We start from the raw sequence: 18,804 nt of genomic DNA on the forward strand, positions 1-18,804 counted from the left end.
GTACACAGCTCTTAATGAATTCCAGACAAAACAAAATACAATTACTATTCAATTTTGGGGTAATAACATTCCTAGAAAATTCAACGTACATTAAAAGTGTGGGAAAATGCTTTGTGTTGTTTTTTTTATTTTTATTTTTTGAGATGGAGTCTTGCTCTGTCGCCAGGCTGGAGTGCAGTAGCACAATCCCGGCTCACTGCAAACTCTGCCTCCCGGGTTCAAGCGATTCTCCTGCCTCAGCCTCCCGAGTAGCTGGGATTACAGGCGTGCGCCACTACGCCCAGCTAATTTTTGTACTTTTAATAGAGATGGGGTTTCACCATGTTGGCCAGGATGGTCTTGATCTCTTGACCTTGTGATCCGCCCGCCTCGGCCTCCCAAAGTGCTGGGATTACAGGCGTGAGCCGCTGCGCCCGACGGCTTTGTGTTTATTAACAAAGATAGGTTCAACTCTCAGATAATTAGTTTTCACTCACTGAATGTTCAGCAGGACATTCAGAAATCGTGTGTATTACGGGATTTTCTTTATGTAGCATCATCTGTTACACTGTAGGACACTTATATTATATCCCTAGCTCTGGCCTTCCAATGCCTGTGGTTTTCCCAGCCATTGTTCTGACCAAAAGCCTTCCCCGGTGGACACACGGTGGCTCACACTTGTAATTCCAGCATTTTGGGAGGCAGAGGGGGGCAGATCGCTTGAGGCCAAGAGTTCCAGACCAGCCTGGGTGATGTGGCGAAACCCCATCTCTACTAAAAATACAAAAATTAGCCGGGCATTGGTGGTGTGCGCCTGTAATCCCAGCTACTTGGAGGCTGAGGTGGGAGGATGGCTTGAGCCCAGCAGGTCTAGGCTGCAGTGAACCCTGACTGCACCACTTCACTCCATCCCGGGGGACAGTGAGGCTGTGTCTCAAAAAAACAAAAATAAGGCCGGGCATGGTGGCGCACGCCTGTAATCCCAGCTACTCGGGAGGCTGAGGAAGGAGAATCACTTGAACCCGGGAGGCGGAGGTTGCAGTGGGCCGGGATCGCGCCACTGCACACTTCAGCCTGGGCGACAGAGTGAGACTTCGTCTCAAAAAAAAAAAAAAAAAATCAAAAAACCTTCACAAAATTTTAAATGCTTAGTCTCGGGACACCATCTCTTGGAAATTTGTGATGAAGCACAGTATCCCCAATAATTAACACAGTGCTTAGAAACAGTGGAACTATGAATCTTTAAAATGATTTAAAAGCATATTTGTCTGATAAAGGACCGCTGGCTAGCCCTCCTATGATCCATAGCTTCGCAGTCCCCAAACAGGAAGCCGTGATTCAATACGCAGTAGCAAATTTAGGGTGACAACGAGATACACGCCACCTACCCCGTGATTTCCTTTTCTTTGTTAGTTTTCAATTCCTTCGGGATTACAAGGAGGCGCTCCGGCCTCCTCCCCTAGAGACTGTCCCATTTCCGGCGCTAGGCCGGAAAGCACCACCGTCCTCCCGCAGGCTGCAGCGGGCTAGGCCCAGCTCCCGCCCCGCGCGTCACCGGAAGTGAGGCGGTGGAAGTAGTATAAGTAGCTGGGAGCCAGCCGGCGGGACGCAGTGGGTTGGCGGCCTGGTGAGATGGCAGATGAGGAAGAAGACCCCACCGTGAGTGACCATCTCTGTCCAAAACCTCTCTTTTCTTCACTCCTTCGGGCTCAGTAGCGGAGGCAGAGTTCAGGATCGGATCTGCTTGCCTTAGTGAATTCAGCGGACAGAGTTCGGGGATTTCACGCCCTAAGGATTGATCGTTTTAGAAAGTGGGGAAGGACATGAAGGAAGATTAGGTTTTGTGACCCCTTTCCCCTTGATTTTGGTCTGTATTTGCCGACACTGAAACACGTACAACATCATCAGAGGTCAAAACTAACATCTATTAGGGCTTACTATGAACCAACAGTTCAATTGTTAACAAAACTGTACTTACTGTGAAGTAATGGGAAAAGAATGCATTGAAAGTCAGACAGCCTGGATTTCAAAATTTCCATTCTCTCTGAGCAAGTTATTTAACTTTGAACATCAGTTTTCTTGTTATAAAATAGGGTTACGGGCTTACTTAAGGAACGTTTTTAGCACTGTATAAGCAAATGCTTAGGAAATATTAGTTTTGCTTACTACAAAGTCTACAAAGGTAGACTTTGATTCAGTATCAACTGTTTAACAGTAAAAATAGGCCACCTTAGTTGTTTAAAAATAAAAACTATGGTCATTGGAACTCTTACAAGTAGAAGCAGTAGGATTATTAGTTAGGAACATTGTAGAAGCCATTTTTGCATGAGTTGGAAGTTGGACTAGATACATAGGCTCCTTCAGTGCTAAGGTTTCGTGTTTTTTTTTTTTTTGCTGCTTCCTTTGGCTTTCTGGCCTATGTTGAAAAGGAAAAAAAATGTCATTATTAAAATATCAAACGCAAGGCAATTATTTGACATTTCTATGTATACATTTTAACTTCTAGTTTGAGGAAGAAAATGAAGAAATTGGAGGAGGTGCAGAAGGTGGACAGGGTAAAAGAAAGAGACTTTTTTCTAAAGAATGTAAGTAGTATTTGACAATGATTTTGTTATAGATGATGAAAACTTTTGGACATGTCCTTTCAAAGTAGATTTATTGCTTTGAATGTTTCCCTGTAGGGACAATATTCTCAGACTAGCCTATCAAATTCTGTTTAACTTTTGAATCAGATAGTACCAATCCTAACCCCAATTGTGTGTGTGTGTGTGTGTGTGTGTGTGTGTGTGTGTCTATAAATTGCTTTTTTTTTTTTGAGACGGAGTCTCGCTCTGTCTCCCAGACTGGAGTGCAGTGGTGCAATCTCTGCTAACTGCAAGCTCCGCCTCCCGGGTTCATGCCATTCTCCTGCCTCAGCCTCCTGAGTAGCTGGGACTACTGGCGCCGGCCACCACGCCCAGCTAATTTTTTTTTGTATTTTTAGTAGAGACGGGGTTTCACTGTGTTAGCCAGGATGATCTCGATCTCCTGACCTTGTGATCTGCCTGCCTCAGCCTCCCAAAGTGCGTGGATTACAGGCGTGAGCCACCACACCTGGCCTATAAATTGCTTTTTAAGTGAGCAAATGTAATTAGTGTTTTAATTTAGGGCAGAAGAATATACCTCCATTAGTTTTCCTCTTGCCTTTACAGCAGTAGAGAGGCTTCTTTGACTGTAAGCCACAGGTAATAATGGATCCTGCAACAGGTGTTGAGGGAGAGTAGCAAGTGAGTTGGGGCTTGGGCTTTGGACTAAGGCCATGAACAAAGTAAGAAGGTGGTGAACAGCTGGGTGCAGTGGCTCACATCTGTAATCCCAGCACTTTGGGAGACTGAGGCAGGTGGATCACTGGAGGTCAGGAGTTCGAGACCAGCCTGGCCAACATGATGAAACCCTGTCTCTACTAAAAATACAAAAATTAACCAGACGTGCTCGCTTGAACCCAGGAGGCAGAAGTTGCAGTGAGCCAAGATAGTGCCACTGCACTCCAGCCTGGGTGACACAGCAAGACTCTGTCTCAAAAAAAAAAAAAAAGAAGGTGGGTGAATCGTGTAAGGCATTATAGTGACATGGAGGCTAGATGCAGTGGCTCACGCTTGTAATCCCAGCACTTCGGGAGGTCAAGGCAGGCAGATCGCTTGAGCCCAGGAGGTCAAGACCAGCCTGGGCAACATAGTGAAACCCTCTCTCTACAAAAAATACAAAAATTAGCAGAGCATGGTGGCATGCCCCTGTAGTTCCAGCTACTCTGGAGGCTGAGGTGAGAGGATGGCTTGAGCCCAGGAGGTGGAGGTTGCAGTGAGCCCACATTGTACCACTGCACTCCAGCCTTGGTGACGAAACCAGACCCTGTGTCCAAAATAAATAAATAAACAAATAAAATAAACAATGACATGGAGATTATAATGTATTGATTCTCCATCCTACCCCCTCAGTAGACGGTTTTGACCCTTTTTGGCAACACGAGGAAGGGAGAGCTGCTGCTAATACTGATGGTCCAGGCCAAGCCCTGGAACACAGCATGAGAATGTGCTCTCCATCTCCCAGTCCTGGGTCCTTTATGTAAAGTTATATCTAAGTATTGAGAGATGAGGCCACACAGATTGATGAATATGATTTATTTAGGCTGGGTTATATGTGAGCAGTTCCCAAATGCCCTTGAAACTACAGGGTCAGTATATCTTTTTTTTTTTTTTTTTTCTTTTTGAGACAGAGTCTCACTGTTGTCAGGCTGGAGTGCAATGGCGCGATCTTGGCTCACTGCAGCCTCTGCCTCCTGGGCTCAAGCGATTCTCCTGCTTCAGCCTCCTGAGTAGCTGGGACTACAGGCACATGCCACCACGCCCAGCTAATTTTGGTATTATTAGTAGAGACAGGGTTTTATCATGTTGGCCAGGATGGTCTCGATCTCTTGACCTTGTGATCCGCCGTCTCAGCCTCCCAAAGCGCTGGGATTACAAGCATGAACCACCGTGCCCAGCTTCAGGGTCAGTATTTTTTTTTAAGAAAAATTATTTTCTTAATTTTTATTTATTTTCTTAGAGACAGGGTCTCACTCTTCTATCACTGGGCCTGGAGTACAGTGGCATGATCATAGCTCACTGCAACCTTTAACTCTTGGGCTCAAGTGATCCTCCCACCTCAGCCTGCTGAATAGCTGGGACTATAGGTACATGCCACCATGCCCAGCTAATTTTTTTTTTTTTTTTTTCCTGAGATGGAGCCTTGCTCTGTCACCCAGGCTGGAGTGCAGTGGCGTGATCTTGGCTTACTGCAACCTCCGCCTCCTGGGTTTAAGCAGTTCTCCTGCCTCAGCCTCCCGAGTAGCTGGGATTACAGGTGTGTGCCACCATGCCCGGCTAATTTTTTGTATTTTTAGTAGAAACGGGTTTCACCATGTTAGCCAGGCTGGTGTCAAACTCCTGACCTCAGGTGATCCGCCCCACTCGGCCTCCCAAAGTGCTGGGATTACAGGCGTGAGCCACCGTGCCTGGCCACACCCAGCTAATTTTTGTATTTTCAGTAAAGACAAGTTTCAACATGTTGGCCAGGCTGGTCTCAAACTCCTAGCCTCAAGTGATCCTCCTGCCTCAGCCTCCCAAAGTGCTGGGATTACAGGCATGAGCCACCACACCCAGCCAGACACTCTTTTATTTTTTAAACATCCAAATCCTTTTCCATATTTCGTTTCCTCACTAATGCTGACCATTTCTTATTTCATTTCTCTGATGCTCCTTATACCATTATGTGGTTTTACTTATTAGGTCAGCATAAGAAGGGGATCCTTGTACCAGAGCATCCAGAGTGATGTTCAGTTGGTTGTTAGCAAAGACCTTTGTTCCACTGAGATTACTTTGTGATGACAGGAATTTGGAATCTTCAGGCTTCTCCTTATCTTACCTGAATATTCATAGAGGTTACTGACGAAAGATCTATTCTCCTGAAACTTTAAAAAAAAAAATTTGGGGTGGACTGGGTACAGTGGCTCATGCCTGTAATCCCAGCACTTTGGGAGGCCAAGGTGGAAGGATCACTTGAGGTCAGGAGTTCAAGACTAGCCTGGCCAACATGGTGAAACCCCTTCTCTAATAAAAATACAAAAATTAGCTGGGCGTGGTGGTGTGTGCCTATAATTCCACTACTCAAGGGCTGGGCTCAAGGGCTGGGCTCATGCCTGTAATCCCAGCATTTTGGGAGGCTGAGGTGGGCGGATCATGAGGTCAGGAGATCGAGACCATCCTGGCTAATATGGTGAAACCCCGTCTGTACTAAAAATACAAAAAATTAGCTGGACGTGGTGTCACAAGCCTGTAGCCCCAGCTACTTGAGAGGCTGAGGCAGGAGAATAGCTTGAATCCAGGAGGCGGAGGTTGCAGTGAGCCAAGATCGCGCCACTGCGCTCCAGCCTGGGTGACAGAGCAAGACTCCCTCTCAAAAAAAATTCCAGCTACTTGGGAGGCTGAGGCCCGAGAATCGCGGGAACCTGGGAGTCAGGGTTTGCAATGGGCCTATAGAATTTCAAAGCATTCTCTGGCATTTCTTTATGCCTTTATAGACCCTTTAACCAAATACAATATACATACTTCCCATATAATAAATTTCCCTTTTCTAGTGAACTATATTTTCCTTCTGGTGAATTCTGCCCATCAAAATGTTAGTGACAAAGTATCTTCCTCAAAATATTTAAACAAAAACAGTAAAATTACAATGGAGAATTCTGGAAGACACCATGTTAACCAAGTGATCAAAGCATCACTAATAATATACAGTATATTGACATTATGTACCCCTGATATGATGCGTTAAGAGGACACATCACACACAAAAAATAAAAGTTTTATTTAAAAAAAAAACAACTTAGATACAATTCCTCCTAGTAATGTGTAACTTCAATCTAATCGTGAGAAAACATCAAAGAAACCCAAACTGGGGACAGTCTACAAGATAACTGACCAATATCTTCAAAAGTGTCAAGGTTTTTGTAAACAATGGTTTCATTAAAAAAAAAAAAAAGTGTCGCTGGGTGCGGTCGCTCATGCCTGTAATCCCAGCACTTCGGGAGGCTGAAGCGGACAGATCACGAGGTCAAGAGAACGAGACCAGCCTGGCCAACATGGTGAAACCCCATCTCTACTAAAAATACTTGCTTGAATCCGGGGCTTATTGAATTTGGGTTTCTTTGATGTTTTCTCATGATTAGATTGAAGTTATTCATTACTAGGAAGAATTGTATCTAAGTTTTATTTTTTTTAAATAAAACTTATTTTTTGTGTGTGATGTGTCCTCTTAACGCATCATATCAGGGGTACATAATGTCAATATACTGTATATTATTAGTGATGCTTTGATCACTTGGTTAACATGGTGTCTTCCAGAATTCTCCATTGTAAGTTTACAGACATTACTGACGAAAGATCTGTTCTCCTGAACCTTTAAAAAAAAATTTGGGGGGGACTGGGTACAGTGGCTCATGCCTGTAATCCCAGCACTTTGGGAGGCCAAGGTAGGAGAATCACTTGAGGTCAGGCATTCAAGACCAGCCTGGCCAACATGGCGAAACCCCGTCTCTAATAAAAATACAAAAATTAGCTTGGCGTGGTGGTGCATGCCTATAATTCCACTACTCAAGGGCCGGGCACGGTGGCTCATGCCTATAACCCCAGCACTTTGGGAGGCTGAGGTGGGCGGATCATGAGGTCAGGAGATCCAGACCAGCCTGGTCAACATGTTGAAACCCCATCTCTACTAAAAATACAAAAATTAGCTGGACGTGGTGGCCCGCACCTGTAGTCCCAGGTACTCAGGAGGCTGAGGCAGGAGAATCGCTTGAACCCGGGAGGCAGAGGTTGCAGTGAGCCGAGATCACACCACTGAACTCCAGCCTGGTGACAGAGAAAGACTCCGTCTCAAAAAATAAAAATAAAAAAAGAAAGCATCAAGGTTTTGAAAGATGAAAAAGTCGAGGAACTATCGGATTAGAGGGAACTAAGGAGGCATGACAACTAAATAGTATGGGAACCTTAAACAGAAAAAGGACATTGGTGGAAAAACTCGTAAAATCTGAATAAAGTCTGTACCTGTACCGATGTTAATTTCTTAGCTTTCATGACTCCCCATGGTTGTATAACATGTTAACATAAGGGGAAGCTGGATATAGGGCATATGGGAACTGTACTATTTTTGCAACTCAGCTGTAAATCTAAAATTATCTTTTTTTAAAAAAAGGCAAAAAAAAGTACAGAATCCAAAACAGAACGATAGGAACTATTGGCTCCTGTGTTTGTTTTTTTTCTCCTGTTTCTGGACCTAAAGACTTGCCAGTGTAAAACCCTAGGGATAGTCTATCTCAGGCTGGTTTCCAAGTCACCCTTTTCTTCTGTAGGCCTGGTCTACTTTCTTCCCTTTGTACTTCTACTAGTTTTTACTTCTTCTAAATAGAGGAATTATTCTTAATTTACTCATTTCTTCCTTTAGAAGTATTCTGTGAGTATCTTTTTTTAAAAAAATAAAACTTAGATACAATAAATTGTGCAAGTCTTAAGTGAACAGCTTGCTGAATTTTATGTATGCTATACAGTCGGCTCTCTATATCCATGGGTTCTGCATCCATGGATTCAACCAACCTTGGATGGAAAATATTCAGGAAAAAAACTGTGTCTGTATTGAATATGTATAGACTTTTTTTCCTTGTCATTATTCCCTAAACAGTACAGTATAACAACTATTTACATAGCATTTACATTGTATTAGGTATTGTAAGTAACCTAGAGATGATTTAAAATATACATAGGATGTGTTTAGGTTATATGCAAACACTATGCCATTTTATATCTGGGATTTGAGCATCTGCAGATTTTGGTATCCACGGGAGGTCCTGGAACCAAGCTCCCAAGGATACTAAGGGACAACTGTATACACGTGCACACATACACACACACTCACACACTTGTAATCACTACTAAGATCAAGATACAGAACACTTCCAGCATTTGACAGCATTTCTTACCATTTACATATACCCCTTTGATAATCTGATAAAAGTTATAATTATTCCCAGAAAAATGCCCATGTACAGATAATGTATAAAATTTTTCTGGATGATTTCAGGGTAGTCTCAAGGACTTCTTTTTTTATTTTTTGAGGCAGTCTCCCTCTTTCGCCCAGGTTGGAATGCATTGGCATGATCTCGGCTCACCGCAACCTCTGCCTCCTGGGTTCAAGCCATTCTCCTGCCTCAGCCTCCCAAATAGCTGGGATTACAGGTGCGTGCCACCACGCCCCCCTAATTTTTGTATTTTTAGTAGAGACGGGGTTTCACCATGTTGGTCAGGCTGGTCTCAAACTCCCGACCTCAGGTGATCCGCCCACCTTGGCCTCCCAAAGTGCTGGAATTATAGGCGTAAAACACCATGTTGGCCTTCAAGGACTTCTTAAAGCTTGTCTCTGGACTGGGAGTTTATAGGTGATAGGATAAGAACCTGTGTGGATCTCAGTTGGGTGTGGTGGCTCACACCTGTAATCCCGGCACTTTGGGAGGCCAAGGCAGGAGGATTGCTTGAGTCCAGGAGTTCGAGACCAGCCTGGGCAACAAGGTGGGACCCTGTCTCTACGAAAAAATAAAAATAAATAAATAGTTAGAAACCAGTTCAAAAACAGCCTAGGCAACATAGCAAGACCCCTGTCTCTAGAAAAAATTTAAAATGGCTGGGTGTGGTAGCTTATGCCTGTAATCCCAATAATTTGGGAGGCCAAGGCAGGCAGATCACTTGAGGCCAGGAATTCAAGACTATCCTGGGCAACGTGGCAAAACCCTGACTCTACTAAAAAATACAAAAAAAATAGCGGGATGTGGTAGCGCATGGCTGTAATCCCAGCTACTTGGAGGCTAAAGCTCAAGAATCTCTTGAATCCGGGAGGTGGAGGTTGCAGTGAGCTGAGATCGTGCCATTGCACTCCACCTTGGGTGACACAGTGACACTTCTGTTTCAAAAAAACCCCACATATTAGCCAGGCATAGTAGCATGTGTCTGTAGTCCCAGCTGCTCACGTGAGCCAGGGAGGTTGAGGCTGCAGCAAGCTGTGACTGCGACACCACTCCAGCCTAGGAGACAGAGCCAAGACTGTCTCAAAAAAGGAGAGCAAAAAAAAGAATTCACATGGATCCTGTCTGCCCTAAACTACAACTACCAACAAGCGCGATGCTGTTGTGGGTATGAGTAAAGACTCGAACCAGATCAGCTGGGTTCAAACTCAGGTTCCATCTCTTACTAGCTTTGTGACCTTGGGTAAATCAGTTACTGCAGTGCTTTAATTTTCTCATCTATAGAGTGGGGATAATCAATAGTATCTACCTTAAAGGATCATTGTGAGGATTAAATGAGTTATATATGTAAAGAACTTAAGACAGTACCTGGCATATAATAAGGGCTATATATGTTTTATCTTTTGGCAGTTATTTTTATTTCTCTGTATTAGACTTCTCTCTCTTATTATTATTATTATTATTATTTTTGAGACACAGTCTCCCTCTGTCACCCAGGCTGGAGTGCAGTGGCGCGTTCTCAGCTCACTGCAACCTCTGCCTCCTGGATTCAAGCGATTCTCATGCCTCAGCCTCCCGAGTTGCTGGGATTAGAGGCATGTGCCAACACCCCCAGCTGACTTTTGTGGGTTTTCTTTTAGTAGAAATGGGGTTTCACCTTGTTGGCCAGGCTGATCTCAAACTTCTGGCCTCAAGTGATCTGCCTCAGCCTCCTGAAGTGCTGGGATTACAGGCGTGAGCCACCATCCTGGCCTACGCCCAGCTAATTTTTGTGTTTTTTTTTGTAGAGACAGGGTTTCGCCATGTTGCCCAGGCTTGTCTCAAACTCCTGAGCTCAAGCAGTCTACTTGCCTGGGCCTCCCAAAGTGCTGGGATTATGGGCGTGGGCCACTGCACCCGACCTAGACTTATCTTTTGCATTTCCTATGGTTTCTTCAGATGAAGCCTGAAAGGGCTTTGCCAACAGTTGTATTGATATAGGAAATGTCAAAATTCCTTGTAGTAAGCCCTCTGCTTTCACATTTTGAGTACCCTGTTTCTTCCCATAAGAACAGATTTGGGGCTGGGCGCGGTGGCTCACGCCTGTAATCCCAGCACTGTGGGAGGCTGAGGCAGGCGGATCACGAGGTCAGATCATCGAGACCATCCTAGCTAACACGGTGAAACCCCTTCTCTACTAAAAATACAAAAAATTAGCCGGGTGTGGTGGTGGGTGCCTGTAGTCCCAGCTACTCGGGAGGCTGAGGCAGGAGAATGGCGTGAACCCGGGAGGTGGCGGAGCTTGCAGTGAGCCGAGATGGTGCCACTGCACTCCAGCCTGGGCGACAGAGCGAGACTCCGTCTGAAAAAAAACAACCAGCAAACAAAAAAAAAACGTACTTGGAGAACTTTCTCTCATGTTTTTTCCCCTATGGTAGTATCAGTAAAGAGTCTGCCTTTTTTCCAATGCCCCACTGCCATGCCCACACACAAAAACCACCTCTAAAAAAGCTAAGCTGTTGCTGTCTGTCGTGTCCCCTGCCAGAGTTTCCTACTTAAAGGTGTTCTGCTGGGGGCAGGGGCTGGTAAGTAGATGCTAGAGATTAGGAAAAGACTGTTTACCTTAAGGTTCAGTAGGTGGGAGGAAGGAAGAATTTGGTTGGAGGCTACATGGGAACAGTTGGTCATCAGACTGTTCTTAAACCTTTTACACCAGAATCCATACTTGGAGATAACAAATACAATGTAAATATGTTTTCGTATCAATATTATCTATAACTTGGTTCATTTCTAGTTTATTTTTTTAAAGTATCAAATTGTTAAATCTGTAAAAGTAAACAAAAGTGATTGTTCTTTTACAGTGCGATGTATGATGTATGGCTTTGGGGATGACCAGAATCCTTATACTGAGTCGGTGGATATTCTTGAAGATCTTGTCATAGAGTTTATCACTGAAATGGTAAGATCCTTTCCTAACTGGTCTTAGTTAATTGAAGAATAGATTTGAAATATTAAACTTTAGGTAAGACTAGAACTTATGGCATCCCTTTGAAATAAGCTATCCATTTGAGTGCTTGTTTGTAGAAGTTACTGGTTACTATTTATCATTAAGGATGGAGGTTATACATATATATTCTATCCCCCCTTTTTCCTTTTTTTTTTTTTTTTGAGACAGAGTTTCATTCTTGTTGCCCAGACTGGAGTGTGCAGTGGCGCAATCTCGGTTCACCGCAACCTCCGTCTCCCGGGTTCAAGGGATTCTCCTGCCTCAGCCTCCGAGGAGCTGGGATTACAGGCATGCACCACCACGCCCAGCTAATTTTGTATTTTTAGTAGAGACAGGGTTTCTGCATGTTGGTCAGGCTGGTCTCAAACTCCCGACCTCAGGTGATCCGCCAGCCTCGGCCTCCCAAAGTGCTGGGATTACAAGCGTGAGCCAATGCGCCCAGCCTCTTCCATTTTTTATAAGGATATAATTATAAAATCCTTGAATAAAATAAAAATATTACCTATAATACCATTATCCAACATAGGTTTATTTTTTTCCCCTCCTTTTCCAGTATTTAAAGATATGCAATGTTTTTTTGTGTGTGTGTCTATGTGTGACAGGATCTCACTCTGTTGCCCAGGCTGGAGTGCAGTGGCATGATCATTGCTCACTGCAGCTGAGACCTTCCAGACTCAATTGTTCCTCCCACCTCAGCCTCCCAAATACCTGGGACTACAGGCATATGCCACCGTGCTCTGCTGATTTTTGAATTTTTTGTAGAGACGGGGTCTCACTATGTTGCCCAGGTTGGTCTTGAACTCCTGGGTTCAAGCAATCTACCCCCTCAGCCTCCCAAAGTGCTGGGATTACAGGCATGAGCCACTGTGTCTGGCTCAATGCCGTATTATTAAGTATTTAGCTTCTATTTTTTAATCATTAGAAATAATGCTATGATAGGTCTTTGATTTTGCACAGGTGAGTGTATAATGACAGGGGATGAGATAGAGTTATTTGATTTTTAGAAAACCCACCAATATTTATTGGGTATTAAGATAGAGGAGGACACAAAGCATAAATGAAATGGGTGGGTACACAAAACTATAAAATTATTTTATACAAATGACAAAATCTACGTATATCAAAAAACAAAAAAGGAACAATAAAGTTGACAGCTTTCATGTCCTTAAGATTTTTTTTAAAGTGCCTGTGAAGCATAAAGGGGAACATTGCTAATAATCCATTAGAAAATAGACAAAGGACATGAGTAGAAAGATAATTCACAAATGAATAGCCATAATAATAATAATAAGAGAAAATCTTCTACCTCACTTGCAATTAATAAATGCAAATTAAAACAGTAAAATATTAGATTTTAAAAATTTAAATGTAATATGTTTCTTTGTAATAGACTCACAAGGCAATGTCAATTGGAAGACAAGGTCGAGTACAAGTTGAAGATATCGTCTTCTTGATTCGAAAGGACCCAAGGAAGTTTGCCAGGGTTAAAGACTTGCTTACTATGAATGAAGAATTGAAACGAGCTAGAAAAGCATTTGATGAAGCAAATTATGGATCTTGACACTTTGTAGTTTCTGAAAATTACCATCTGGGGAAACCATATATAATAATTGTATATTTTCTAAAGTAAGGTTCTGATATCCAGCCATGTAAATGAAAGATGGAGAAACACAAAGTTTTCAGCCTTTATTTTTATGCCTTTGATTTTAGAGTGATATTGGTACATGTAATTGCCTGCCTTTGTATTACCATACTTGAATTACTTACTGGGTTTTAATGACCACACATAAGTCAAAGTACCTTGCAAACCATGCCGTTGTTCTGACTTTTGACTATTTAAAGGATAAAGTAGTATTTATGTGTTAGGTATGTTTATGCCCTTGTAAGCTATATTGTAGCTTTTGTTTTTGTTTTGTTTTGTTTTGTCTTTGAGACGGAGTCTCACTATGTTGCCAGGCTGGAGTGCAGTGGCGTGATCTCGGCTCACTGCAAGCTCCACCTCCCAGGTTCAAGTGATTCTCCTTCCTCAGCCTCTTGAGTAGCTGGGAAGTACAGGCGCCTGCCGCCATGCCTGGCTAACTTTTTGTATTTTTAGTAGTGACGGGGTTTCACCATGTTAGCCAGGATGGTTTCGATCTCTTGACCTCATGATCCACCCGCCTCGGCCTCCCAAAGTGCTGGGATTACAGGCGTGAGCCACCGCGCCTGGCCTACTATAGCTGTTTAATATGTGAAATCTAAATGGCTTTTTTGACTTGACAGCTCAGACTTATACTTCATGTATTCAGAAGTTTTTAGATAACAACTAGTTTATTGTCTAGTTCATTATTAAAGGTAATGAATTAGGCCGGGCGTGGTGGCTCACACCTGTAATCCCAGCACTTTGGGAGGCTGAGACGGGCAGATCACTTGAGGCCAGGAGTTCCAGACCAGCCTGGCCAACATGGCAAAACCTCACCTCTACTAAAAATTAAAAAATTAGCCAGGCATGGAGGCATGCGCCTGTAATCCCAGCTACTTGGGAGGCTGAGGCAGAAGAATTGCTTGAACTCAGGAGGCAGAGATTGCAATGAGCCGAGATGGCGCCACTGCACTCCAGCCTGGGCAATAGAGTGTGACTCTCTCAAAAAAACAAAGATAATGAACTGGTTTGCATTTCTTTTAAAGAGATGATAGAGGGAAATATAGTTTTTTGTAAGAATGTTTATCTCTCTTAAAAGATAAACTGTTTTAATTTTCTTCAGATAACAAGTTATTATTATTTTTTAAGAAAGCAAGTTTCACCGGCCGGGCGCGGTGGCTCCTGCCTGTAATCCCAGCACTTTGGGAAGCCGAGGTGGGTGGATCACGAGGTCAGGAGATCCAGACCATCCTGGCTAACACTGTGAAACCCCGTCTCTACTAAAAATACAAAAAATTAGCTGGGCGTGGTGGCGGGCGCCTGTAGTCCCAGCTACTTGGGTGGCTGAGGCAGGAGAATGGCATGAACCCGGGAGGCGGAGCTTGCAGTTAGCCGAGATCGCACCACTGCACTCCAGCCTGGGCGACAGAGCGAGACTCTGTCTCAAAAAAAAAAAAAAAAAAAAAAAAAAAGAAAGCAAGTTTCACATGAATAATGCTGTGTTGGAAGGCTTTTTGATTTAAAATCTTCTCGGATTTATAACATCCTGTTAAGTTTTAGGAGAACCCGTTTTCCCAGATCAGATTCAAGCTTCTAAAAATAAATGCTTTCAGTAGCAGGAATGGGTTTGCTTAAAAAGCTGATGGCAGGGTAAGCATTTGGGTTTGTGTTTTATTAACATATTTGTAAGTACTTGTTCATTGTGGAAATGTGTCCTTGACTAAAACCATATGTGGCTGTGGAAACCATGTTTGTAGTTCTGGATACACAGGTTTTGTGTGTATTTACTCTATGTATTAAATTATTATTGTCCTTAGTTTAAAGTAAGGATTACAATTGGATTTAAGTAGATCACTGAATGTTATTGTTTATGAAACTTAACTTTTTGTGTGCTGCTTATAAACATGATCTATAAATCAGTGCTTGGGAAAATTTTACTTTCTTAATCTACTGATACAGGAATAAAATATGAACAATTAAACAGGTTGATCCTTGAATCTGACTGATTTGTGATTTTTTTTCCTCCCAGAATATTATACCCATTATAATTCTTGCTGCTTAGTCTAGCTGAAAATTTTTTTTATTTCAGTGCGTATCTGAGTGAATCTTTTCATTTAAAAAAGCAGGACTGGGCACCGTGGCCCATGCCTATAATCCTAGCACTTTGGGAGGCCTAGGCAGGAGGATCTCTTGAGCCCAGGAGTTGGAGACCAGTCTGGGCAACATAGAGAGACCCCATCTCAACTAAAAATCAAGGCCAGGCACAGTGCCTCACACCTGTAATCCCAGCACTTTGGGAGGCCAAGGCAGGTGGATCACTTGAGGTCAGGAGTTCGAGACCAGCCTGGCCAACATGGTGAAACCCTGTCTCTACTAAAAATACAAAAAAATTAGACAGGCATGGTGGCATGCCTGTAGTCCCAGCTGCTTGGGAGGCTGAGGCGAGAGGATTGCTTGAGCCCAGGAGTTGGAGGCCAGCCTAGGCAAGCCCCATCTCTAAAAAAAAGAGCCAGGCACAGTGGTTTCCGCTTGTGGTCCTAGCTACTCAGGAGGGTGAGGTGGGAGAATCACTTGAGCCTGGGAGGTCAAGGCTTCAGTAAACTGCTCACTCTGTCACCCAGGCTGGAGTGCAGTGGCACAATCACTGCTCACTGCCTCGACCTCCTGTGCTCAAATAATCCTCCCACCTCAGCCTCCCGAGTAGCTGGGACTACAGGCATGCCTGGCTAGAGAAGCTATTTCACTGTGTTGCCCAGACTGAGTGGGGCTTTGCGTTAAGACTATTTTAGGTTGCAAGTGATATAACTTAACTCAAAACTATTAATAGCATAAACATGGAATTTATTGGCTTACCTAACCGAAACATGGGAAAGGGGATGGAGCTGAATTTAGGGTTGACTGGATCTAAGTACTTGAGAAGCAAGACTCTATCTCTCTGTCTTTTATCCTAATTTTGGTTTTATTCTAAGAGTGGCAAAGGAACATGATGGCCAGCAGTTCTAGGGTTCCCTCCTTACAACTCCAAATTGAAGAAGCTGCTTTACTTCGTAATAGAGGAAATTCCAAGCAAGGATTATGACGATCCGAGCTCTGCTTATTTTCTTCCTGGACCAGTCACTATGGCCAGGAAGAAGTTGTACTATAGCCCGGATCTCATGCCCCACTTGTGGTAAAAAAGCTTGGAATGGGATTGGGATACTAGATACTGCCATTAGCAAAAAGGGGAAAGAGGCTCGGCGGGCTGACTTGATGCATGAGCTTACTTATTAACTTCAAATTCTGGTAGTACGGTGGCATGGCTGTCTTCCAGTATTTAGAGCTGCACTGTGTAAATGGTAGCCACTAGCCACATATGGCTATTTACATTTTAAAATGAAAAATTCAGCTGGGTGCAGTAGCTCACACCTGTAATCCCAGCTTTTTAGGAGGCCAAGACAGGCAGATCACTTGAGGTCAGAAGTTCAAGACCAGCCTGGCCAACATGATGAAACACCATCTCTACCAAAAATACAAAAATTAGCCGGGTGTGGTGGCACGTGCCTGTAATCCCAGCTACTCGGGTGGCTGAGGCAGGAGAACTCAGGAGGCAGAGGCTGCAGTGATCCGAGATCGTACTACTGCACTCCAGATTGGGCAACAGAGTGAGACTCTGTCTCAAAAAATAAAATATTTAAAAAATGGTAATAAAATGAAAAATTCACTTCCTTAGTTGCGTTTGCTATATTTCAAGTGCTCAAAAGCCTTATGGTAAGTGGGTACAGCATTGGACAGTGCTGATATGGAACATTGCCATCATCACAGAAAATTCTTTTGGACAGTGCTGATCTGGAGTATATATAGGTGTTCTCTCCTAAATTAATTCACTTTTTTTTAAACTTCCTATGGAAAATTTCAAGTATACACAATAATAGTGTAACTAGCCCCCAGCTTCAACAAGTAACCAACTTTTTGCCAATTTGTCCTATCCCCCTACCTTTAAATAATTTTTTTATTTTTAATTTTGGACCTTGGTTTCAGAACCCTTACCTTTTTTAAGGTAGGGGGGCAGTATTATTTTAAAGCAAATCTGGCCGGGTGCGATGGCTCACGCCTATAATCCCAAAACTTTGGGAGGCCAAGGCAAATGGATCACCTGAGGTCAGGAATGCAAGACCAGCCTGGCCAACATAGTGAAACCCTGTCTCTACTAAAAATACAAAAATTAGCTGGGCATAGTCACGGGAGCCTGTAATCCCAGCTATTCGAGAGTCAGGCAAAAGAATCCCTTGAACTCGGATGGTAGAGGTTGCAGTGAGCCAAGATCGCACCGTTGCACTCCAGCCTGGGCAACAAGAGTGAGACTCCATCTCAAAAAAATAAAAAATAAAAAGCAAATCCCACACATCCCTGTATCATTTCATCTATAAATGCTTCAGTACATATTTCTTTTTTTTTTTTTTTTTTTTTGTGACATAATCTCACTCTGTCACCCAGGCTGGAGTGCAGTGGCGCAATCTTGGCTCACTGCAACCTCCACCTCCTGGGTTCATGCGATTCTCCTGCCTCAGCCTCTCAAGTAGCTGGGAGTATAGGCATCTGCTACCATGCCCAGCTAATTTTTGTATTTTTAGTAGAGATGGGGTTTCACCATGCTGGCTAGGCTGGTCTTGAACTCCTGACCTCAAGTGATCCACCTGCCTCGGCCTCCCACAGTGCTGGGATTACAGGTATGAGCCAATGTGCCTGAGCTTCAGTACATATTTCTAACAAAGTTTAAAAAGCCCAAATAGTATTACCATATCCTATCAAAAATTAACACTAATTCCTCAATATTCCATCTAATACCCAATTCCTGTTAATTTTTAAATTTTTTGAAATAGGGTCTTGCTCTGTTGCCCAGGCTAGAGTGCAGTGGCATGATCATGGCTTACTACAGCCTTTGCCTCCTGGGTTCAAGCAGTCCTCCCACCTTAACCTCCCAAGTGGCTAGGACTACAGGTGTGCAACACCACAACTGGGTAATTTTTTAAATTGTTTTGTAGAGAGATGGGTCTCACTGTGTTGCCCAGGCTGGTCTTGAACTCCTGGGTTCAAGCAATCCTCCTGCCTTAGTCCTGCCAAAGTACTGGAATGACTGCAGGCGTGAGCCACAGTGCCTGACGCCAAATCCCTGTTTAAATCTTGCTGATTTGTCTCAACATATCTTTTTTGAGTGTGTATATTAATTTCAATTGTTACTATAACAAATTACAGCTCATTTAGTGACTTAACACCCATTTATTATTTAACTAGTTCTCTAGGTAAGAAGTTTGACCCTAGCCCGGATCACAAGGTCAGGAGATCGAGACCATCCTGGCTAACACAGTGAAACCCCGTCTCTACTAAAAAATACAAAAAATTAGCCTGGCATGGTGGTGGGCACATGTAGTCCCAGCTACTTGGGAGGCTGAGGCAGGAGAATGGCACGAACCCGGGAGGCAGAGCTTGCAGTGAGCCGAGATAGCGCCACTGCACTCCAGCCTGGGCGACAGAGTGAGACTCCATCTCAAAAAAAAAAAGAAAGAAGTTTGACCCTAGCCTTACTGTGCTAAAATCAAGGTGCTGACACAGTTGTGTTCCTTTCTGGATGTTCTAGGAGACACCTGTTTGCTTGCCTTT

General features: G+C 43.5%; 1 protein-coding gene across 3 annotated transcripts; it reads left to right on the plus strand.

Moving 5' to 3' along the window:
• The first annotated feature begins 1,507 nt into the window (after positions 1 to 1,507).
• TAF13 (TATA-box binding protein associated factor 13) lies at positions 1,508 to 15,164 on the plus strand. Of its 3 annotated transcripts, none has more exons than XR_010135738.1 (5): positions 1,508 to 1,638; positions 2,486 to 2,564; positions 11,401 to 11,498; positions 12,937 to 13,494; positions 14,585 to 15,164. XR_010135738.1 is itself a non-coding variant. In NM_001132376.1 (4 exon segments), coding segments are annotated over 4 exon segments (375 nt in total). In that variant the 5' UTR covers positions 1,588 to 1,611; the 3' UTR covers positions 13,108 to 13,366.
• The last annotated feature ends 3,640 nt before the right edge of the window (positions 15,165 to 18,804 follow it).

The sequence above is a fragment of the Pongo abelii genome, chromosome 1, assembly GCF_028885655.2.
Source record: "Pongo abelii isolate AG06213 chromosome 1, NHGRI_mPonAbe1-v2.0_pri, whole genome shotgun sequence".
NCBI lineage: Eukaryota > Metazoa > Chordata > Mammalia > Primates > Hominidae > Pongo > Pongo abelii.